This window comes from Mercenaria mercenaria, chromosome 16, assembly GCF_021730395.1.
Source record: "Mercenaria mercenaria strain notata chromosome 16, MADL_Memer_1, whole genome shotgun sequence".
Taxonomy (NCBI): Eukaryota; Metazoa; Mollusca; class Bivalvia; order Venerida; family Veneridae; genus Mercenaria; species Mercenaria mercenaria.
Window position 1 is genome coordinate 40,550,844 of NC_069376.1, and position 25,786 is coordinate 40,576,629.

At 34.5% G+C, this 25,786-nt stretch overlaps 2 protein-coding genes across 2 annotated transcripts in view; one reads left to right on the forward strand and one right to left on the reverse strand.

Moving 5' to 3' along the window:
• LOC123539959 (E3 ubiquitin-protein ligase UBR5-like) overlaps nucleotides 1-25,786 on the forward strand; it is a 243,411-nt gene that overhangs the window by 179,049 nt on the left and 38,576 nt on the right. The gene's annotated exons all lie outside the window — the stretch shown is intronic.
• Nucleotides 1-25,786, reverse strand: part of LOC128549651 (solute carrier family 12 member 8-like) — a 47,907-nt gene that overhangs the window by 10,312 nt on the left and 11,809 nt on the right. The window contains 8 exon segments of the mRNA XM_053526797.1: nucleotides 741-828; nucleotides 2,741-2,942; nucleotides 3,459-3,572; nucleotides 4,605-4,722; nucleotides 5,821-6,012; nucleotides 8,415-8,555; nucleotides 9,732-10,026; nucleotides 20,103-20,433. Coding sequence (XP_053382772.1) covers nucleotides 741-828; nucleotides 2,741-2,942; nucleotides 3,459-3,572; nucleotides 4,605-4,722; nucleotides 5,821-6,012; nucleotides 8,415-8,555; nucleotides 9,732-9,947 — 1,071 coding nt within the window. The 5' untranslated portion in view covers nucleotides 9,948-10,026; nucleotides 20,103-20,433.

Genomic DNA, 25,786 nt, shown 5'->3' on the forward strand with positions numbered 1-25,786 from the left:
GATATAATAACATGTGAATTGAACAAAATAAGTCCAACAATTGTACACACTAGAACTGCAAGCTACGGTATATCAGCATAACGGTTACACAAGTATAACGGTTACCCAGGTATAGTTTGGAAGATGTGCATAAGGGATTGATAAGAACAACTCAACTGAAATTCACTCAATTTATTACATTCACAAAAAAATCAAACAAACAAACAGAAAAAGAAACGTTTTCTAAGGGATAAACAGTTAGGACTTTGACTGACCATCACACCTAATTATATCATTATCGGTTAGTGTTAGATGACGACGGTAATTTCAAACAATTAGACCATGCCATTGTGAACTTCGGATTACCGTGGGTAACATATCGATGTTGATGAAAACAATGCAGATTTTTTTGCGTTTTATATTTTTGCTGGATGGATATTCTGCTGGCATTTTTTTTGCGATTTTACCGAGAGACCGCAGAAACGCAGAAATAACCTGCTATACGGTACGTACCAAAACACACTCCCATTTTCAAATTCTTACCAACATTATGAATCATTCAATTTCAGAAGTACCATTTATTATTTTGAAGGGTTGTTCAATGAAAATTAATTGACTGGATAGCTAACAGTGCACACCATGATTAACCTGCATGGATGTGAAGGCTGATCTTGGTCTGCTTTGGTCACAAAGGCAGAATCACTTTCCAACAACTGTCTAAAGATTATAAAATCCGATGAATCAAAGACCAGCTCACTGACCTGTTCTGCTATCATGTAGTCCTTCTGTAAATAACTTCGTGAACAAGTGGCGCCTATCACCAAGGTAAATGATATATAGAGAAATGTCCTGAAAGTAGATACAAATTGCGTAAACTATAATTATACTGTGAAATCTACTGGTCAAAGACAACTATTTTGAAGGAATATGAATTCATGGATTTCAAAATTTTCACCTAGAGAGAATGATAGCTTTACTTGTTTGATGAGATTTTAAAAAAAAAAACTACAAAAAACAGTCCCTCACAAATACTAACAATTTCACAAAATATGACAATCAAAGAAAGATTTTTTTATAACAAATCTATTAATATTTTTTTATGAAGGGATAGTGGGGGGGGGGGGGGGGGGGGGGGGGGGGGTCAGGATTTGATATCAATATCAGACTGAAACAATTTTAGGTCATATGGTGATGGTGAAGGACAACCCAAGGTGCCATTTTGGGTTTTGTTACAGGTACCTTGGTAGGAGAACCTCAACCTTCCATAATCCAGCCGGATGACTTCCTCACAGTAGATAACTTAGACTGTAAAACTTAAGGTTAAGACAATAATACCAGTAATTATTTCCATTTTCTTTTCAGAAACAATGTAAAAATATACTTTAAAACTATTCTGTTCTTGTTTGGTTTAACACCACACTGACACAATAATAGGTCATATGGTGACTTTCAAGCTTCTGATGGTTGAAGAAGACCCCTGGTGCCCCTTTCGGCTTTATTTCAGGCACCTGGGTAGAACCACCGACCTATAACAAGCCAGCTGGATAACGTCTTCACATGAAAGTGTTCTACATCCCAAACAAGGTTTTGAACCCACAGTGCCCAGTGATAGCCAAGTGATCCAAAGTCAGTGACCTTAATCACTCAACTACACAGGCCTACTGTGAAATCATTAATATTCATGGGGGACTAATTTTCGTGGATTTCGTGGTTGAGTCAATCCACGAAATTTAATCCCAATGAACAAGTAAAATTCCCATTCATTTTATGTTCAAAAGTTGAAATCCACGAATTCATATCCCCACGAAATTGCCGTCTTGACCAAAACCATGAAATTTCATGCCCACGAAATAAAATGATTTTACAGTATAACTTTAAAACTGAAGTACAGTGTAACTTCCGAAAACCGGACCTTCCGAAAACCGGAAACCTTTGAAAACTGCACGAAACTCAAAGTCCCGGTTTTTTCTGTTCTTATTTCTATATATTTTTAACCTCTGAAAACCGGAACTTCCGAATTCTGAAAACCGGACGATTTTTGAAGCACCGTTTATATTTTAACACTAAAATAGACTTCTGAAAACCGAACAGCAAAATATTTGCTTGTTTAAAAGTGTCACCTGATAATCCAGAAACGCTGTCAACATGTTCTTTTGTTTATTCATTAGCGGTGCGGGTTTATTTTGACACGCTATATAATCACAGTGATCATTTGATGCAAAAGTAAGGAAGTAATTAGCGATTATTTTCATTTGTATTCAATTTATGAAAACGTGATGAATTAAATATCTTATGTGTTAAAACTTTCTTAATGTTTGAACGAAAGAAAGATGGATGTTTAAAATGATTTAGTTACATCGATTGAACTATGCATTATCAACATTAATTAAAATTAAATGTTGACAAAGTCGGGTTCAAAGATGCTAAAATGTATGTGGAAAATGTTTGCTTAAGTGCTATTGTATTAAAGTTCTGTTGTTTCTTTTTATATTTGTGATTTATGTATTTATTATCCTTAATATTTGTAAATAATTAATTAATTATCTAATTAATTAATAAATTAATATGAAATTGTAAAATTAGAAATGATAAAAATCTCCTTTATCCTACGTGTAACGAAAACAATACTCTTGTGCACCACGTCTACTTTGCCTACAAACTTTCAAACTTCTGAATTCCGGAAACTTCCCAAAACCGAACTTTTAGGCTGGTCCGGAGGTCGTTCGGTTTTCGGAAGTTACACTGTATTTGCAACACTTACGATACACCAAGAGCTGATAAAGTTCCTCTTGGTATATTGACAAATGGTTCCCTCAAATCTCCACTCATGTTGATGCCTGCAAGAATTCCGGTAACCGTTGAGAAGAAAAGTCCAAATATAGAGAAAAATGTCTCGCCAGGTAGGTAAGCTGGACCAGAGTTGTTGTGCAGGTTGAATTCTTGGTATCCTGTCACACCATGCTCTGAAGCAATGTAAAGGGTAAAATAGGGAAATAATTTTACTATCAAGTTAAAGCTGTAAACCTGCTTTCTAAAGAAAAAATATTATTTATATGTACCTAAAATCCGTCAACTGTAATAGGAAGCACTGATTAAAAAAACACTTTACAACAGTTACTGTTTAACTAGCTGTTGCTGAGAAGAGTTCATTTTGGAAAACAAACTGTCTAGGAAACTAATTGCTTTTTAAAAACTGTAATGGCTTTCAAAATTTTTATTTCAACCCTTTTTTCTAAGTCAAGCTTATAGGCAGTTTAGATGAAATCTGGCAAGTGGTTTCAGACATTAAGTCTTGCAATGTTAAACCCACAAACTTTATACCATATTTTCTACTTAGATGTCCACTACAAATATTGATGGTTTCATAGTATTTAGTCTGGACAAGCATAGGTGATCATACTAGCTCCCCCTGGCACTATGTGCTAAATGTCTGCTAAAAATGCCAATCTTTTTGTGAACAAATCATACTATATACTTACCATAGTCTGTATGAACAAAGGAACCAACAAAGAAATCCATGACAGACAGAAACAAAATGAACAAAAGAACTAACTGGAGCCGGATCACCCATTTCACTCCCGCTATATTGATACCTGAAAATACACATCAGCATTTACAAAATATGTCTGTTAAGTTAAATAAAACTGTGGAAGTCTCCTATAAATTTTCTACTGCCTCTAAAAGGATTTTCTTGATCTAGGATGATACAAAACAGATATGCTTAGGCCTAAAAAAAATAATTCTTTGTTTCCGGTAACATGCTCAAAAAAAATTAGGGTAGGTGGGTCGGAAAATTTTTTTTTGGATTTTTTTTTTATTATTATTAAAGGAGACTTTTCAAAAATTATTTTTGTGTCAAAAAATGAATACAAATAGGGGGGTTATGCCTCTAGAGCATCAGTAAGTTGATTTATAACATCACTGACCATGTTAAAAGCATAAAAAGTGCAGTTTTGCAACTTTTTGTCAAAATGTTGAAAAAAATGTTCTCTATTAAGGCCATAAAAACATTTAGGGTCAGGCCAAAAATTTAGGGTAGGTCGGGATACCGGAAACAAACAATATTTTTTTTACGCCTTACTTTGAGGTTCGTAATTTTTATTCCCTATTTAAAAAGAAAATAGATATGTTCCATAATGTATTGTAAAAATACCAGTCTCTAGCTACTCTATGCTGCTTAATATTCCCATGTCTCGACAATTCTCTGTGTGAATATAAGCAACCTGCAACTACCAAGAAATACAAGGAAAAAAGTCTACACCTAGCTCAAAGATACAAAACTGTTTTATGTCTAGTTTTGTTATCCTCTGTTCCTTTCCCCTTATGGGTATTTAGATTGCAAGATCCAAATCATGGCCTTAGGTTTTAGTATAACCAAGACTTACCAAGAGAAGTATGAAAAGTGTGAAGCCGACTGGTTTAGCAATCCAGGCACCAAGATTTACCTAAAAGTATGATTCGTGCAAGGTGACACCATAAAATATCCAAGCACCAACGGTTACCTAGAAGAAGTATGACAAGAGTGCAATGGTGACACCTTCAGCAATCTAAGCACCAAGACTTACCCCAAGATGTTCGGTAACTGCAGTAAGAACAATTTTAGCAATCAAAGAACCAAGACTTACCAAGAAGAAGAATGACAAGTGCAATGGCAACACCTTTAGCAATCCAAGGATTGTCTATGCCAGTAAGACCCATGATTGATTCTCCAAAACCCATCACTGACAGGGAACAGGTAACTGCCTAAATTTTGAGATATATGCCTTGTTAGGATAAAAAATATACTTATAAAATTTGTATGAAAAATTACCAGCACAAGAGTTTTAAGCCATAAGATATAGGCATTAAGCTCTATATTTCTTAATTTGTGAGTAAAAAATATATGGTAATGTTGACTGCATATGAAAAATATCCTATGACAATTCCTTTTTGTTTTTTAATGCTACAAATGGCAAAACATAGTTGAACACATACCTTTTATTTTCTTATTTTATTCATACACATAAAGGCACTGCAGTTAAGATTCAATTTCTATTAATTGGATTATTTCAGTTTTCATAAAAATGAAACTTTCAAAAATTTTCAAAAATTATAAGAACAAAAATCTCTCAAATTAAAAAAAAAAAAAAAAAAAAAAACAGTATTTTCTAAGAGTAATCATTAGTAAAAACTTTTGTTAAGAATTCCAAAATATCCGATAAAGAGCAAAATTTAAGTTCTGTTTTATGCAAAATACTGAAAATTAGAAAGCCCTATGATAGTCCTTTGTTTCTGTTTATCTATAAAAATATATTTCAACAATTTATTTTTCACTGAAATTTTAACTTATTTAACATGGATCAAACTTGTCACTTCTGAAACACTTAGATCTAGTCTCATAATGTACACTCATAATAAAACAGTAATGGCAGGCCTTTAGTGGTTAATAGCATGACTACACCTGAATTTGAATGACAGCATAGCCTGAGTGCCAATATATGCTTACAACTGCTACTAACCATGTAAGGCATGTAATACAGTAATAGCCATTCAACGAGTAGTATATTATACACACAAAAAACACAATAATATAATGAGTACTAATTGTCCAACTCATTAAATTGTATAAAAAATCGATGTTAACAAACTTTTTAATACAAAAACACAGAGTACAATGGTATCAAAACTGATGTCAGACGTCCATGGAGGTCCAACAACCAGTAACTATTCAAACTTCCTGTTAATGACCTCGTTTATTGGATTCTGTCTTAGTAATTTTGTGACTATAGTTGAATATATATTAAGGAAAATTTTATGTTTTTACACATATTATATCTTTTAATATAAATAATATAAAACTACCTGAGCAAAACAGTAGACCACTCCAACACTGCCCCCTATTCTAGACCCCAACACATGAGATATGAGAAAGTATACCCCTCCACTCTCCACCTTACACCTCTCACACACCCCTATACCACTAAGGGCCACTATAAGAACCACCAGTACAGCCAGAATGATTGTCAGGATGGTCAAGCTGATCCCTGCATTTCCCTGTTAGGTAAAAAGCACTGCAATGTAGAATCTTAGACTAAAAGAATGTTTCAAAATAAAATCATGTAGACAATATCTTACATGATACAAATAAAACTTACCTAACCTTATCTTACCTTACCTTATCATATCTTATTTTATGATTTCCATGAATTTCAAAATTAAATTCAGTAAATTATTATGTACGCAGCAAACTATGGCCAAGATTTCATTTCTCAAAGTAGTCAGTTAACATGTTTTACCTTTTATAACAAGAAAGACTATTTTAATTTTCTACTTATGTTTTGATGGTTTTTCAAAATACCTTGAAAGAGAAAACGTTTGGTATAAACAATAAAACTCAAGTTCAAACAATTTACATCTAAAACAGGAATATTTTGGAGATACTTGCTTTGTTCTATTCAACAAGAGGGCCATGATGGCCCTATATCGCTCACCTGTTATCATTGCACTTGAGGACAAGAAGGTCCTCAGAAAAAATATCTAAGTCCAAAGGACAGGAACAACAAAGGGAAGAAATTTAACCAAAAAGAAAATGAAATTCTTACAAGGTACAGATATGTCAAAATACACCTAAAAAATGGAGGTACCATCCATGTTGTACCACAGAAAAGTGGTCTCGGGTTTTCCCTACGGCCAATAATAAAATAAGCTATTTATAGTAACGTAAAAGGGAAGTAATTAAAAAAAAAATTATTGTAAGTGAACAAAAGAAGGGTCTGCCAAATAAATCTGCTGAGATAAATGAAATTTCAGATCAGTATCTTCATCAGTTACGGAGATATACCCATTTTAATTTGAAATAAAGGGATGTAATTTGACATAAAATCAGTCCATAGTTATCTACCCTGATTGGCTCAGTCCAACTAATGACAAAAATGAAATTTCAAATAAGTCCTATAAGTACTTACTGATATAAATCCATTTTGATTACAATCAGGGGAGGTAATCAGATATAAAATAACTCTGGAACCTACGATTGGATCTGATTTGTCATGGAATCCAAGATTTATTGTTGTTGAAGATATATTGGAAGTTTGTATCAAATAAAACCATAAATGAAGTCTCTATATGGCTGCAAAAGCCAAAATAGCAAATATGGACCTTTAAGGGGCCATAACTCTGGAACCCATGATGGAATCTGGCCAGTTCAAGAAAGGAACCAATATCTTGTGGTGATACAAGTTGTGTGCCAGTTTGGTTAAAATCAAATCATAAACGAAGCTGCTATTGTGCAGTCAAGGTCAAAATAGCTAATTTTGGCCATTTCAGGGGCCATAACTCTGGAACCCATTATGGGATCAGGTCGGTTCAAGAAAGGAACCAAGATTATGGTGACACAAGTTTTGTGCAAGTTTGATTAAATTCAAATCATAAATGAAGCTGCTATTGTGCAGACAAGGTGAAAATAGCTAATTCTGGCCCTTTCAGGGGCCATCACTCTGGAACCCATAAAGGAATCTGGCCAGTTCAAGAAAGGAACCAAGATCTTATGGTGATACAAGTTGTGTGCCAGTTGGTAAAAATCAAATCATAAATAAAGCTGCTATTGTGCAGACAAGGTCAAAATAGCTAATTTTGGCCCTTTCAGGGGCCATAACTCTTGAACCCATTAAGGGTTCTGGCCAGTTCAAGAAAGGAACCGAGATCTTATGGTGATACAAGTTTTGTGCAAGTTTGGTTAAAATAAAGTCATAAATGAAACCACTATAGTGCAGACGAGAAATCGTTGACGCACGGACGGACGGACGACGGACGAAGGGTGATCACAAAAGCTCACCTTGTCACTATGTGACAGGTGAGCTAATAAAACTGATAATAAATAATTGATATTCTAACGTGACTAAATTTGTTCTCCTAATATTTTTAACAATGGAAGCCGAAAATGTGACGTTATGCAATAAAATAATTGTATATTATAACATAAAACGTCATAAACACAAACTGAAAATGAATATGACATTGGACATTAGAGGATGTCTTGTTAGAAACAAAAATAATATATGAGCCGTGCCATGGGAAAACCAACATAGTGGGTGTGCGACCAGCATGGATCAAGACCAGCCTGCGCATCCGCGCAGTCTGGTCAGGCTCCATGCTGTTCGCTTTTAAAGCCTATTGGAATTGGAGAAACTGTTAGCGAACAGCATGGATCCTGACCAGACTGCGCGGATGCGCAGGCTGGTCTGGATCCATGCTGGTCGCACACCCACTATGTTGGTTTTCCCATGGCACGGCTCATATCTTGAACAGTGATTTTTTTTCTAAAATAAAATCACTGTTCTTCAGATGCAGCCTTACAATATGATTTCTAAGCATCTGATCTTCAAATGACGGTTTTATTCCACGATAAAATCACTGTTTGGGATATTAAATTTCTTAACCAAAAACTAATTAATTACCACAATCCAGCCCATTCTAAGGAAGATGACGACACCCAACAAGTTGATCATGCACGATGTGAACACCCCGTCCCACGTGCCAAATAATACTGGCTCACTGATGAAGAAATGCGCTTTCCACCACATCTTCTGTGTTAGATTCTGAAATAGCATCAACACAGAACTGTAAATTTGCTTATTTAAGCATAGATCTGCTTGCTGTTACATGATAGAACACATGTTATGACTATACAATCATCCATCTTTTCTACATATTCTTCTCAAAAAATATGGATCTTTAACTGATAAAACATGGCTTATATCTCATGTTCTTTGTTTCTATATAATTTTCTGATTAATGCAGGGGGGGGCGGGGTTCTAGGGAAATACTTTTTAAAAATTTGTTAACATAAAGTAATATGATTATCACCATCATATTGAGATGTCAACTATAATTATGCATGATGTCAAGAAACTACCAAAATCTACTTGTCCTCACAATTTTACAATTTAATGTGTTTAGTACGGCATGAAAAATGATCTACCAGTAACATGTCTTCCTGTGAAGGACAGATGTTTTCCAAACACTCGGGAAAGTGTGGAAATGTTCATGACTCCCCACTGTTCCTTTGGAAGAGGAAACCCTGTTTTTAACAGGCAGGCATGTAAGATCCTTAAAATCCTCCTTGAAATATTGAAAACTTTTCTCTAAACATGCATTTAGAGGTAAGTACCATTTGAAACTTGAACACAAATTTACAATTAATCTAGACAGTAAGTACCATCTGAAACTTGAACACAAATTTACAATTAATCTAGACATTATTTGAACTAGAATCTGTCCACTTTGCTGTCCAGGAATATTGGTAGTAGTCACTACCGTATTACAAAACACAGGTTACTAAAACTTTTTTTTTGAGTGTTCTTCTTTGTCATTCCCCGTTTTTTTGTCAAATGTAACATATTCTTCAAAATCTCTTAGTTTATACTAATTTTTTTTTTTTGGTCAATTTCGAAGTAAGTTCTACAACTTATATTAATCACTCTGGCCACCTCATTCCTGATGAAATCCATCGCCACGAGGGTATGACAGAAAAGAAGCCAGTTTCCCTTTTAATGCTGAGTGCCAAGAAAGGGTGCTACTGATATCATTTGTCATGTATTTGGTATTGAACCCAAGACCTCCTGCATAATTATGCATAATTATGATATTTATGACAAACCAATCAATCACTGTTACCCTGCAGCTACATCTATTACCTGACCTTCCTGGAAGAGTTCATTTTATATTCATGATAATCCAATCAATCACTGTTACCCTGCAGCTACATCTATTACCTGATCTTCCTGGAAGAGTTCATTTTTATTTCCCAGATCTGTGTGCTGGTACCCTCCAGTGTCAACATTTGCACTGTATGGAACTTTTGCTGGTTCCTGGCTCAATCCATACTTTCCCCAATCAGGAGGTGGGGGTTTCTTACGACTGGTTCCCCCTTGACCAGCTCCGGTTCCCTGTGTTTCAGGCATGAGACTGGTATGCTCAGAATCAGACATTCTGAATGAAGCTCACACTTTTGCTCAACAGTCTCTTCAAGTCAAATATCGCATGCATGGGGACTCTCCATCTTTATTCCTGAAATTGTAGAAAAAAAACTTAAATTCAAAATTATGCAAATTTTTTCGAACAAGAGACTACAATTGAAAACGTGCATGACCCCCATACTGTTTCATTAGAAAGGAAGTGGTAACTGATATGCAATATCTGGCTAAATGTTTGGTCAAGTTCATCAATGAAAAAACAAAGTTACAAACCAGACATAAAATAAAGGGAGATAATTTAAAAAGTAAGATGGGTAGATTTGGGTCAAAGTAAATTGCATTCCCTCTATAAATGTCTGATAGTGTGCAACTTGCTTACATTCCCTAAAGTAGTTTCAGAGTTATGACATGGGCAAGAACATTTGATAAAGGGAGATAACTCAAAACAGAAAGAGCTGAGTTAGGTTTTTTCCATTACACATCATCATGTCCTGCTGCCCAGGATGGTTGGACACTCAATAAAGGTAGATAATTCAAGAAGTAAGTGGGACGGACTTAAGGGTCTTGTGACACATTGTCATATCACGCAGACATTTTTCAAAATTCATCCATAAACAACAAAGTTACAGAGCTAAAATTGTAAAATTGTATAAATAAACCACCAATCAACTTCACTAAAAGATACCTGAATTTCAAACTTTACCTTCACTCATCATAATTTCCAAACTTATACTTCTACATAAAAGGTTAACTCCAAAAGTTTTCAACTACTTTCACTACAACTAAGGAATTAGATAGTGTATTAGTTAAGAGCTTCTAAAAACACTGCATACAATCTTGTATCGTTTTAAAAACATAACAAAAGAATCGTATTTGAATAATCACTTTCCCAATTTTATGTTCCTTTTTGTTAATACTGACATAAGGACTTGGCCTAAAAAGTCTTGAAAACAGGCTGAGCCACGTCATGAGAAAACCAACATAGTGCATTTGCGATCAGCATGGATTCACAGACCAGACTGTGAACTAACGGTTTCTCTAATTGTAATAGGCTTTGAAAGCGAACAGCATGGATTCTGGCCAGACTGGCAGTGCAGGCTGGTCTGGATCCATGCTGGTCGCAATTGCACTATTTTGATTTTCTCATGGTGCGGCTCACTGTTTGATTCTGAACCATTAAAAGACTCTAAAAAAAATGGTATTATCTGTAATTACAACGCAGTCTGACTTTTCAGAAAACAGCTTTCTTCAGAGTTTTATAGTTTCTGGTTTAAACACTATAATTATACACCTTTGAAGTATATTATTTTTTCCCAATACTTCAAGTCACAAGGCATTAGTGATTCTGTTTATTTTCCCGGCATTAAAGCCTGTGACTAAATTGTCATTCACAGTTGTCACAGTGTCCTGACAATAGTAACCATGGTAACTGCTACTTCGTAAGGAACAAGTCCACTCGAAAAATACAATATCGGAAGCAAGACTGGCAAAATTGGTTCATCTGATTTACTTTCAACAGTAACAATGTTGGAACAGGTTGTATAGACTAGTATTACAATCAACAGTAATTTCACTTCAATGTTTACAGTGCTTTTTTAAGATAGGTAAAAAATTTAAAAACTATTTTTTTATGACTCATAAATTCTGTTTATCTCATTGGTCAGCAACTGGTCTCATGGAGGTCCACTGAGAGAAATTCACTGCAAGAAGTTATATTCTTCCAAACGAAATTTTCAACAAAACTAAGTACAGAACTTATAAAATATCAGTCACCATATATCCTGATGAGTAGGTATATATGTAGTAAAGGTGGATTGTCAGGACCAAAAGTTCTAGCTGTTTACCATGAACATTTAACCTATTTTCTTAGTATTTAGTGTTCTGGGGTTCTTTAAGGACCAGTATTAACCAATTAACCAATGCCAGTAACTGACAACATCCACATATAACAAGAGCAATTAGAAAGGTAACTAATACCCCCAGAGCCGACTTTGATAGAGGGAAAATAACATGATGCTTCGAGTGTAAAGTTGACCTTGACCCTAGTGACCTAGGTGGTGCACTTTGCAGGTTGTCTTGATGACGTACACAACTGATGCTAGTTTGATGAAAGTTCTTCCAGCACTTCAAAAGATATAGAGCAGAGATATACTTATAAGCTATCTGACTTTTGACCTCTAAGTGTGACCTTGACCTTGAACCTAATGCAGGGTTGTGCACTTTGCATATCTTCTGAATGAGGTTTACAATTGTTGCTAAACTGAAATTTATTCAAGTGGCTTAGGTGATATGTGTGACCTTGACCTTAAACTTAGTTACCTCTTTCACCGGCTCTGCAGGTCATCTAGATTTTGCAAATAACTAACATCACTTGTATGAAAATCTTTAGCAGTTTTGACAAGATGGAATGGACACGAAGTTAAGATATCTGAACTTTGACCTCTAAATGTGACCTTGACCTAGGACCTTGCACTCTGCATGTATTCTTAAAAAAGTTTGCAACTGATGCTAGTTTTGGGAAAATCTGCCTAGCCACGACCTTGGACTTTGTGACCTGGGTTGTGCGCTATGCAAGTAGTCTTGGTGAGGTAAACAATCGATGCTAGTTTTATGTAAATCTTTCAAGTGGTTTAGACAATACAGAGCTGACATGACACAAGGCTGGTCTGGCCAATGGCCAGGCATGACTCCAACATAGCCCCCATATACTTATTTCTGGGGGTATAATCAGCTGTTAGGGATGAATGGTCTTAAAAGTTTTGTCTACCTAGTTATACCGTATGCATTTCCTAAATTAGACTTACAACCTCAGAGTTCACTCCACTAACTGACCAACATGTGAAAGTTAATTCTTCTTTTTTCAATATTATTCTCAATCTGTTCTGTTTCAAGAAAAACATGTAACTCTTCAATGTGTTGTTTTTTTTGCACTAATCAACCTGACTTCATGTATGATTACTATGCCCCAACGATAACTTGATATTTACAAACATGACTACAAATAGATTAAAATGGAACATAGGGAATTCAACATTTTCCTAACATGTTACAATCTAAATATTTCCAGGTTTTGTAGCAGTTACGAATTAGCTCAGTGGTAAAGCATACAGTCCATGTTCAACAGATCGTTTGCCATGTTGGTTCGAAACTCAGCATCGACATCTAATATTTTTAAAATTTTTATTTCACTTTTGCATAAAAATTAAGATTCCTTCATGAGCTCTGTGACAATACGACAGAGAGGTATCTAAAGACGATATGGCAGATCAGAATAGTTTATTACATAACAAAGATGATATTGATTAAATGCATGCACTTAGCCATGCAAATAATGAACATACTAGTGTGCTATATAAAGACATATATACAAATACAAGTATGCCCATGGGCAGAATGTCGAGCCCACCAGCACCTTTGACCTCTAAGTGCGACCTTGACCTTGGACCTAGGGACCTGCTTCTTACGCATGACACTCCGTCATATAAGGGTGAACATTCATGCCAAGTTACATCAAAATCCTACCATGCATGAATGAGAAATGCTACGGACAAACTTCAATTTGACCTTTGAGATATGAACATGGGGTTTGTGCATGACATGCCTTCTCATTGAGTTAAACATTAATGCGAAATATAAACAAGATTGGTCCATGCATGTCAAAGTTATGGTCCAGACAAAATTTGACGGACGCACGCACGCACATACACCGAACGTGGCGACTATATCAAGCTCACCACAAGCGTGCTCGACAACAAACCATCAAAGAAAGAAACAAAAATACGGAAGCAAAAATAAAAACGAAAAGAAAAAAAAAAAAATCTGGAAAAAAAAAACCCTCGTGAGGATTTCGAACCCACAAAATGATCTGCTTACACCCACTTACTGTCTGCATTTTACCCAACTGAGCTATGTTACCATATACTTAGCGGATATTTGAAATGAAAGAAATACTGATATTTGCTTGTCAGGTATTGTGCAAGCATTATGAATGGTTATCATGGTTATTTCATCATGAATTAGACTCGTCCTCACGTTTCGGCGGGAATCACATTATCATTGGGGATTAGTATGAGTGACAGGCTCATAATTAGAAATATCCTATGTGAACACTTACGCTGAGAAATACAGTCTTCCTATGGGGAAAAAGAATAGAAGGTGCAATTACTTTTGCTTCTTAATCCTAATTTGATGATTTTCATAAACCTCAAAACAAAAGCAATTCGTAATATAAATACCAAAACACTGCTGGTACATAGATTTCATAAAATGTATAATTACAATGGAGACTGACTGAGATCTGTGCCTGATTTTGTCTCAGGGTAGTTACAAGAATGCATTGTGCACTGCAGAAACAAACCTGGGTTAGCCACAAAAGAAAGCATTTGTGCCAAATATAATATCGAGTTTACTTTTGTTTTAAGTGTTAACAGGGTTAAAAACTACTAACTTAATGGCCCTTGCTTCAACTACCACTTTTAATTCTGTCTTGATCTTTCATCTAGCTAACAATTATTGATAATTATTTCTTCACATCATATAATAATTTATACAAAATCCCACCAAATGTGTCATAATGAAACAGTGATTACACAAAAAATTACCCTGATTTTACATAGTAGTCAGACTCTCAATACATGTTGTAATTTCGTTAAGTACTTTTTTTACATCTTCTATGGAAATGAATTACTGTAACAATGCAATACAATGAGAGGCTAAGGACGGAATGCATACATTATCTAGAATTCCTTTACAGCATGCTTTAAAGCAATTTTTGAAATATTTCAAATAAATCAAAATACAACTCACTCACGGAACTCAAATAGACAGAAAACCAAAGAAAAAGTTCAGTTTTTAGGGGGATCCTGATTTATTGAGATTATTTTTATATAAAAAAACATATTCTTTATCAACTGTTCAGTTTTCAGAGATGTCAGCAGTTCCAGTTTGAAGTCATAAGTGTGACACACCTGAATATGGTTAACTTTTGTGTCAAATTATTTTCAAATCTCCTTATGAATGTTGAAGTTACAGCCAAAACAAGAATTTACACGGATGCACAAACACACACACACACGGACAGAGAGTGCGATTTATATATGCCCACTGTCGGGGCATAAAAATAACATGGTCAAAAAGTAAAGTTGAATGGAAACATGCCCCTTAAATTAAAGAGAACAGTACAAAGATCAAAGTTACAAAACTAAATAATTCTGTTTTTTATTATAGTACAGTGTATTTTTGTTGTTTTGAGTTTTTGCCATATGCCAGTATACTAGAAACTAGACAGTCGGAACTCTTGATTTATTAATTGCTATTGTTCATATTGTGATGTAGAAAAACAGCTGTTGCTGGTCAATATAGTCTTTTTAGTAGAAAATTAACAGAAGAAATGTTTTCACATTATATCTTTCTGCATAGTGTGTAAATTCTTAAGACATCTATATTTCACTCTAGTTTACACGAAATGTAAAAGTTAACCATTTAATTCTCAAGACATCTATATTTCACTCTAGTTTACACGAAATGTAAAAGTTAACCATTTAATTCTCAAGACATCTATATTTCACTCTTGTATACTCAAAATGTAAAAGTTAATCAGTTAAATTCTTAAAACATCTATTTTCACTTTAGTATACTCAAAATGTAAAAGTTAACCAGTTAAATTCTTAAGACATCTTTACTTCACTCTTGTATACTCAAAATGTAAAAGTTAACCAGTTAAATTCTCAAGACATCTATATTTCACTCTTGTATACTCAAAATGTAAAAGTTAATCAGTTAAATTCTTAAAACATCTATTTTCACTTTAGTATACTCAAAATGTAAAAGTTAACCAGTTAAATTCTTAAGACATCTTTACTTCACTCTTGTATACTCAAAATGTAAAAGTTAACCAGTTAAATTCTCAAGACATCTATATTTCACTCTTGTATACTCAAAATGTAAAAGTTAATCAGTTAAATTCTTAAAACATCTATTTTCACTTTAGTATACTCAAAATGTAAAAGTTAACCAGTTAAATTCTTAAGATATCTTTACTTCACTCGGATATACACAAAATATAAAAGTTAACCAGTTAAATTTTCAAAGATATCTTCTATCTTTCACTCTTGTGTACAGAAATGTATAAGTTAGTGTCAGTAGCAGCAGAAAGCAATGCTTGACTAATTCAACATACCATGGAAAATGAACATATGTTAAAGTTTCAAACAAATCCGTTTCTTGACCAAAATTTGATTAACCACCTTTAATATATTTGAGATGCAACCTAAAAAATATTTGTTAAGATTTAATTTTGGTTTCAAATTTCATAATTTATCTGCATACTGTGAATATTATTATAAGCTATGATATTAAATTTCATAATATACCCAGATGCTGTGAATATGAATTACAAAATATGCTAAACTCACTGTCTAGTATCTCATTTTATAAATCAATATAATCTATTGAAAACTTGAGCAGTTTTGTTATTTCGAGTTATCACTATATACTGCTTCCCTGTGAAAGATGTTTGAATGAAAACCTGTTCAGAAGGCCTATTTTGGTAAGAACAGTCAAGCACAAGACATCTTATCAGGTTGTAGGTTTAAATAAGGGCTTTGCAACCAGACTGTGTATGGATCCAGATAAGCCTGACTAGCTCCTAGACTATGATATATATCTTTTTACATTTTTATAATTGAATGTAGTGAACCAGTCTAAATCCTACTGTCAAATATCAGAATTTTAACATTACTCTAAAATAGACTGGCTTTAGACAAAAAAAAGGAAGAAAATGTAGAAATATTTTTTATCATCAGTCTAGTATACAAATACAAATACAAATACAAATACATGGCATTTATATAGCGCAAAAATTATAAAATATTCTATTGCGCTTTACAATTACATAACACACATTTAACATATATACACACAAAATATGAACAGGATTCTAGAACTTAGATTTAAAGATTTGGACATATATAAATACTATTTTACACCACTTCTGAATATTTTGTATTTTAACAAGACTACACTCATTGTTCATAAAACTGCCTAAATAAATGTGTTTTCAGTTTTGATCTAAAGCTGGCTTCAGACTGAATGTTTTTCAGATAGCTAGGCAGATCGTTCCACCATTTGGGACCAACGACTGCCATAGATCTGTCTGCTATTTTTGTTCGCCGTCTAGGGATGTTAAAGTTAGTGTCACTTTGTGAGCGAAGTCTGTATCGTTGTCGAGTAGGTACAAACATTTCCCTCAGATATACTGGAGCTGTACCATTGATGACACGGAAGACTATTACTAAAACTTTGAACATGACTCTAGCCTTAACTGGAAGCCAGTGTAATTCTTTCAGAAGTTCGGTACTTGGTTTTTCATAGGAAGCACTCTTGACTACTCTAGCGGCATGATTTTGGACTCGCTGTAGTTTATTGATTTGGTAGGCTGGAATTTCTGTAAATAAACTGTTGCAGAAGTCAATGTGAGAATGAACCAATCCATGCACTAATGATTCAGTTGACTTTTGTGTGAGATGTTTCCGTATAGCCCTAAGGTTTCGTAACTGCACATGAGCTATCTGACACTTTTTCTGAATGTGATGGTCAAAGTTGAGTGTATTGGTCATAGTTACACCTAGGTCTCTGACGTGATCGACGCATTTTACGTCACACCCACCAACGTTTACACTTGTGATGTCCAATTTCGCTAACTGTTGTCTTGTTCCATACATAATAATTTCAGTTTTAGATTGATTCATTTTCAGTTTGAAGGTTGTCATCCATTTTATGATTTCATTTAGACAACTGTCGAGTTGTTGAAGAACAGTTGTCTCATTTTGAGAATTTCCCGCTTGAATTTTTAACGCAATCTTGTGGTCGTCCGCGTATCCATAGAGATCAGCTGGATATTTCTGCACCACTCGGTTAAGAGCCGATATATACAGGGTAAAGATCACAGGTCCGACACAAGAACCCTGCGGGACACCAAACCTTAGTGGCTCCGTGTCAGATGCTGACTGTTCGACTAAAACTTTCATTGTTCTGTTCGTGAGATAAGATTCTATCCATTTCAAGGGAGTGCTACGTATACTGTTTAGGTTAGCTGACTTACCTAGCTAGTCTACCATAGACCATAGAGTATGCTTATCAGTTTTATACTATTAGGTTATTTAACATTGTTCTGTACAATACGGTGATATATTTGGACGAGTACCCAGCTGAGAAAACCATATTGGACGAGCCGCTAGGCGAGTTCAATATGGTTTTCTCAGCTGGGTACGAGTCCAAATATATCTCGTATTGTACAGTACAATGTTAAATAACCTTTTTATTCTATATCTATTTAATCTTACTATAATAATAGTTTAAATTAAAAATGTTTCACTGAATACTGTATTCCTGCCTTTTCTAGTTTTTCCCAGCTTGGTATGAGTGCAAATATATATTATACAGAACAATGTTAGACCTTAAATAACCTTTTCATTCTATATTTATTTCACTTCGTACGTAATATACGTAATTCATTGAATGTTGTTTTTTTCTGCGTATCATCATTAAAAAAGTATATGGTGCAACCTCTCTACAACAGCCATTTGGCGATTTGGGTGGTAATAATACTTGGCTGAGATATTATGCCCACAAACATTGTCAGCAAGTTTGGTGAAGATCGGATGAAAACTGTTCGACTTAAAAGAGCGGACAAGGCTAAATTCCCCGTTTTTCGAGTAATTCAAGGACTATAATCAAAGAGTGCCTGGTACAATTTGGCTGGTTATCGAAACTGGCCGAGATGTAATGCCCACAAACATTCTCAGCAAGTTTGGTGAAGAGCCGACGAAAACTGAATTATAGAGCAGACATGTTTTGGATGCTGACCGCCCGCTGCCATTTATAATCTTCTCCATTTTGTTTCTTAACCGTTAAACAAAAATACAGAGGTAGCTATTCAGATAGTCAGGGCTGATACCAATTTCTAGGTTTCGTCCGGAACGGCTTCTTTTAGCGACTTTTCAAATATTCCAACATCTGATGGTCCTTTTTACTGTATTTTTAAGTTTTTGATTATTAACGAACGTTTTAATATCTAAATCAGATAGCATTGTTATCTCTTGAATCGTTTTTGTGTGTTGTAAACAAAAAACAACAACCCAAATTAAATCCAGATTTCAAGATGCATAATCAAACTCTGTACACAGAGCGCCAACTTCATCCGATTTACATTCGGAACATTTTCACGCGTTTCGGGCTTTATCGTATGTTTAACATGGGACTGTTGAACCGTCCAAATACAGAAAATACAGGATTTTTTGTACGCGCGTGCGTCCAAATACAGAAAATACGGGATTTTTGTACGCACGTGCATCCAAATACCGTAATATATTGTACGGTCACGTGTTGCAAATGAACGTTCGCGATTGGATAGATAAAATAGGTATAGAATAATATTTAGTAAACAAACAATATAGATGATGGCATAAAAGACCAGTATCATGTATGTGTAGTGATCTGCATCCTTGCCGGTCGCAAAGGCTTGATGTTAGTTTTACACAATGGTGTCCTTCACCTATGATTTATATGGGGAAAATGTCAGTTACCTTTTTGAAAAGAACACTGTTTAGGTTAGCTGACTTACCTAGCTGAAATATTGTTAACCCACAACTGATTCTGCCTTTGCAACCAGTGTAGATCATGATCAGTCTGCACATCCATACAGTCTGATCATGATCTGCACTGTAAGCTATTCAGCCAGTATCTTTTTGATAAGTCTCCCTTTTAACAGTTAATGGTACTATCCAAATTGGAAGATGGACAAGTTCATTACAGAAATTTAGCAGGGAAAGTGTTAAGGCCTAAATAAATTCTTTGTTTCCAGTAACAAGCCCAAAAAAATTAGGGTAAGTAGGTCGGAAAATATTTTTATGTCAAAAGATGAGAACAAATAAGGGGGTTATGCCTTTAGAGCATCAGTAAGTTAATTTCTAACATCACTGACCATGTTTAAAGCATAAAAAGTGAAGTTCTGCATTTTTTTTTATTAAAAGTTGAAAAAAGTATTCTCAAAGGCCATAAAAATATTTAGGGTCGGACCAAAAATTTAGGGTAGGTCGGGATACCGGAAACAAACAATTTTTTTTATGCCTAAACAGCATGAGACCAAACAAATACATAATTTCAAATTACCTGAACAGGTGCTCCAGTGGCTATTCTTTACTCCCAAACACTCTGACCTCTTTTTAAACTGTTCCAATGTTGCCTCAAATATTCTGTCATAAAATTTACTGTTCCTGACAAATAAATCCTAGCATTGGAATACTGAAATATGTCACACAGTATGAATACTGAAATATATTGTCTACTTAACCCCTTCTAACCACTATTGATGAACTGTCATTTAATCCTCTCTCAGTTTTGCTTCTGGCATTGCAACACCATTCTATACATCATATTTTCGAGATATGCCACAACTTGCCAATGTAGGTGATGTTGAAGTGTCTCCAGCAATCTGATATATCTGAAAATAAGATTGATCAGTATGAAGTATGATATTTAATTACATAGAACTTCAAACAGTTAGTGGTCTATAAAGGCAACAGCATGCACATAGAAAACAGCAAAAACCCTATTGATCACAGTACACGTAATTATACTGTTCATGGCTTTATATTACAGTGCCTTGACTGTCAATAACACTCAGAACATGGAGTAAGAAAATCAAAATTCAAGTTTGCAAGTCAAATTGTCAAATTGTAAATTTACAGTGAACCCTTTATAAAGCAGCCAGCAAATGAACGATACAATCTGCCTGTTTAAGGCAGGTTGCTGATTAAGTTGAAATCAGACAGGGAAGTCAAATTTGGGAATCTCAGCCTGACTGGCTGCTCAATGCAAGTGGCCGTTTAAAACAGGTGGCAGCTAAGGCAGGTTTAACTGTATACTATTTAAATTTTTCTGATTTACAAGCTGATATGAAGACTTTGACTGAAAGTACAGTTTTTCTCAAACGTAAATAAGATATCCTCAGAAGACAGGGAACTAATAGTAATACCAATAGGAGATCTCTGACCCACTGACAGTAGATTTTCAGGAGGACCAGTAAATTCTGAATGCTGAAAGGTCTCACAGACCACAAAAAATTCAGAAGTTGTCAATCTTTATATAAGTAACCTTCGTAAGATAAGATAGCTTAAGTGCTGAAATTTTCTGTAAAGCAATTAAGTTATAAAACAAAATAAGCATTGTAGTATTATGATTCATTCAGTCTGTGCAAAAATTATTTCAGTTACTTTTTAAAATAATTTTTGCACAGACTGAATGAACCACCTTAATTCGTGGGGGACCACAGGGCTTGAGCTAGGGAGCGACTTGAGCGAAATAGTCGCTTTGTAGCTCCCCACTTCGCTCTAATTTAACATCAAAGCGAAATTCAAGTCGCCCGATTTTTGTATCCACACACCTCCAATTATCCGCTATCAGCCTGTTGACACTTGACAGGAATACACGAAAGCATAATTTAAGCTCCGCCTACTTCAGATTATGGAGAAGTGCAAATGTGACACTTGTTTTGTAAACTGACTGTTGATAAACAAAGCAGAAGGGATTTATATTACATAAGCTTACACATTCTTTTTTGACCTTTAGAAAGTATCTTACCGTGACTGGCTCGAGTAATTTCCTTAAATCCACTTAATTTTACTGGTATTTTTCAAAACCCAAACTTTAGAAATATAATATTATCACTGACACTTTCTGTTAATAAAATAACGTAACTGAAATTTACGCAAATTTTTGACACCTGCCATCAGAAACTGGCTTAAACCTGTTTGACAACTGTTTCTTTTAATGTGTGCCGACACCAGCATATCAAAGAGACACCAGCAGATCAAAGGCGACGTGTATTCTGTGTGATGTCAGAGTGTATATCAAAATCCCCTTGATCAAAATCCCCTCCACTGAAAAATGACTGGGAATTACAAAATCCCCTTCATACATTTGCAGGGGGTATCATAATCCCCTCTGTGATTTTCATTATAGATATATAGATATCAGTGCCCCAAATTAAATTATGTTTGCTAAAGGCATTGTATTTACGTGCTTTATGTAATTGAATTTTTAATTGTGTAAAGTTGTATTTGAACTTGATGAAATAAGTAAAAATCACAGAGGGGATTATGATACCCCCTGCAAAAGTATGAAGGGGATTTTGTAACACCCTGTCAGTTTTCAGTGGAGGGGATTTTGATCAAGGGGATTTTGATTGTCTCCCGTGATGTCATAGTGATGTCACTGCTATTGACATGTATTTAATTCATACACTTGTTATTTAAAGTGACTGACTCTGAGTGCAGCAACAGTTACTGGGAGCTTGATTTATTTTTTGCTGATATGGAATTAACTTTTTTTAATTGTATTCATATTCAAAGGGTTTTCTTGGTTTGGGCAATCATTGCAAGAGTGAAAACAAACTTGAATTTGCAGTTTAAGCACATTAGATTCACAAGGTTTAAAATGATAAGAAAATAGAATCACTGACATTTTCAGTGAATTTGTTATTTACTTTAAATTAATAAACAAAGACAGGAAATAATAAAAATAGTAACTTATATTAAGCATAATTAGTTCCTTTTTCAACTTGCATGTCATGGTGCTAAAATCTCGTCACTTCTCCCTAAAATCTCGTCACTTCTCCCTAAAACCCACTTCTCCCTAATCTTAGCTGAGGGAGAAGTGACTTCTCTCTAAAATCTTAGCCTAGCTTAAGCCCTGGACCACTAGATTTTAAAAGTTGGTGTTCCATAGAGTTACTAGGAAGAAATAGTGTCTACCCCTGGAAGATATGTAAACTTAAGTCTATATACATACGATATAAATATTTATGGAGTGTAATTTCCCTGCCATATGGTGCCAGTTATTACCTTAGTTGAATGTAACATGTTTTCACACACGTAAATGCATTGTTCAGCAAATTTCATTTATGAACATATTAACAGTTAAAGTCCTAAAAATGCAAGGATATGAAGCATACTAAACGTACTTTTTGGTGAAAATTTATGAAATTATGACTATATTAATATGTACAAATATTTGCATTTTTAATAGACAAACACACAATGCAATATATTACAGAAGCTTGCAAGCACATAACTGAAGCATTTTCACCAAATCATAGCTTAACCTTTACCCTGCTAAATTTCTTAAATGGACCGTTCCATCATTCAATTTTGGCAATACCATTTATTATCTGAAGGGGTGTTCACTGAAAATTAACTGACTGAATAGCAAACAGTGCAGACCATGATCTTGGTCTTGGTCTGCACTGGTGCAAAGGCAGAATCACTTGCCACCAGTAGGCTAAAGGTTATTAAAGACCACTTACTACAATTTGCCACACATATAGCAAACAGCACTAAAATAAGAAACACGGTATTTCAGCTCCATTAAATATTCCACAATTTGTACTCCTTGACTTTCTACCGGTATACCATATGTTACAATGTATCATCCCTATTCCTCATGAAAAATTTCAATAAGAACTATAATGCAGCTTACTAAAAGGCACAATTTTCGGTTTTGATCTAAACTAGCATTTATATAGAGAACAATGATTCTACATTAATCATACCTTTAATGGACAATTTTTTCACTCCAGATAAGCATAGAGAATGAATGTATTGATAAACTGTCCAGAATTTCTTGTCAACATAGAAATGCTGTAGTCTCACAGATAATTTCCTCTGCTAAAATCAATAATTCTCTTGCTCTTGCCCAGTATCAGTTTATTTATGCATTGATTAGTTAGTAAGGGAGATAACTGGTAAGTTGATTGTACATAATTGTCAAGGGAGTTAATAACTCCATCAACTATTCCAACAACTCTGCATACATGCTTAGGCAATGCAGCAAAACTGAACAGCATTCTGGAATGCTTGAGAACATGTGCAGACTCTTCTAAACATAATTTGGTACGCATAAAACCGTCACATGGTTCTAGTCCACTATGGTAAAAGGGTAAAAGGAATTTACAATGAGATGAATTACTTCAAAAGTTTGCACCATTGTATCAGTTAAAACAATGTTAAAGAATGGGACAATAAAACTGTTTTGTCTGTTTTGGGTTTAACGCCATTTTTCAACAGTATTTCAGTTATGTAACGGCGGGCAGTTAACCTAACCAATTTTCCTGGATTCTGTACCAGTACAAACCTGTTCTCTGCAAGTAACTGCCAACTTCCCCACATGAATCAGATGTGGAGGACTAATGATGTCAGACACAATGTCGTTTATCAAATAGTCACAGAGAACATACGCCCCACCCGAGGATCGAACTCAAAACTGTAAACTCTGAGATATAGTTGTGTTTAAAGTGCTTGGGCTTCTATTCACTTGAAAACATGCTCATACAGTTCATATACACATGTAAACTACCAATTTTAAAACCACAATTTAATTCTTAAATAATTTTCATTCAATAGCTAACCCTCATCTCCCATCATTTGAGAATCCCATCAGACTTGATCTTTAAATCACGTATCCTGTTGTAAGAATAAAATCACACCAAACTGAAATAACGGTTTTCATTAAAGCTGCTCGCCCACAGAAAGGTTTACGGATTCACAGTACTATATGGTTATGTAGGAAAAAGTAAAGCGTTGCAAACGGATTATTATTTTTCCAATATAGCCATATAGAGCGGTGAATCCGTAAACCTGTTTTCATAAGCCATTTTCTCAGAACGTTACATAGATATTCACTTATTTTGCTGATCATGCCAATTCATTTTACATTCTTGTTATAAAAATGTTGCTTTTGTGAAATTGAATATTTTCGACCAAACTGAGGGCGGGCAGCTTTAATATGTTACAATCAAGAAGAAAATTAATTTAAAGCTTACTGTCTTGTGTTTTAAATGATACAGTTTTCATATGTAGTAAGAGTTTGCACATATAAGGAGAAATAAACAAGAGCTGTCTATAACAGCAAGTTTGACTTTTTTTACTCTTCCACATAATATTAACTAACAAATTTTAAAAAGCTTTACCAAAATTTTCGAAGATGAAAAAAGGACAAAGTTTTATAAACTGCATGTCAAGAGATAAAACTTAAACAAAATATTCTAAGATAAAAAGGGGCATAACTCTGTCAAAATTCAATCAGAGTTATGGGGATTGTTTATCCTAGTGTAGACTTTGATAGTAAAGAACTATTTTAAGTTTCAAGTCAAAAGCTTTAATAGTAACAGAGATATTTGACCGAAAAGTCAAGCTAAATATGCTACATTTTCATAGCAGTAAATATTCAAGTCACATAATATGTCATAATTATGGTTTAAGGTTATAAATGCATTGTTGTATATTTAAGAAATAATATATCTCATTTAGTGATTTGTCGCTAAATAAATCATTGTTTGGAGTTCAGATGCGAAGGAATTATATCACGAGGGCTTTGCCTTCGTGATATAATAATACGCATCTGAACGACAAACAATGATTTTACTCAAGAGCAAATCACTAAATGAGATATATTATTTCGATTCTAACACGTTAATTTACTAAGGACTTTAAAGTACATCCTTGACGGCATTCATTAAATTCTGGCCCGTTTTCAATCGGTTTCTTTTCCAGCGCGCCGCTGTGCCGTTTGGCGCCATGACGTAATAATTGTGACGTCAGAACAGTGGATTGTTGCATAATAATTCACTGTTTTCAACCTTCTTTGTTTAATAGGAAAATGAATCAGATTGTGTTGGAATACATATTTTCTAACAGCATTTTCAAAAGCATACATTATTTGATTACACTGTATGGAGATGGTACCTAAAAATTCAAATTGCATCTGATATTACTTTCTGTTGAAAACTTAACACCAGA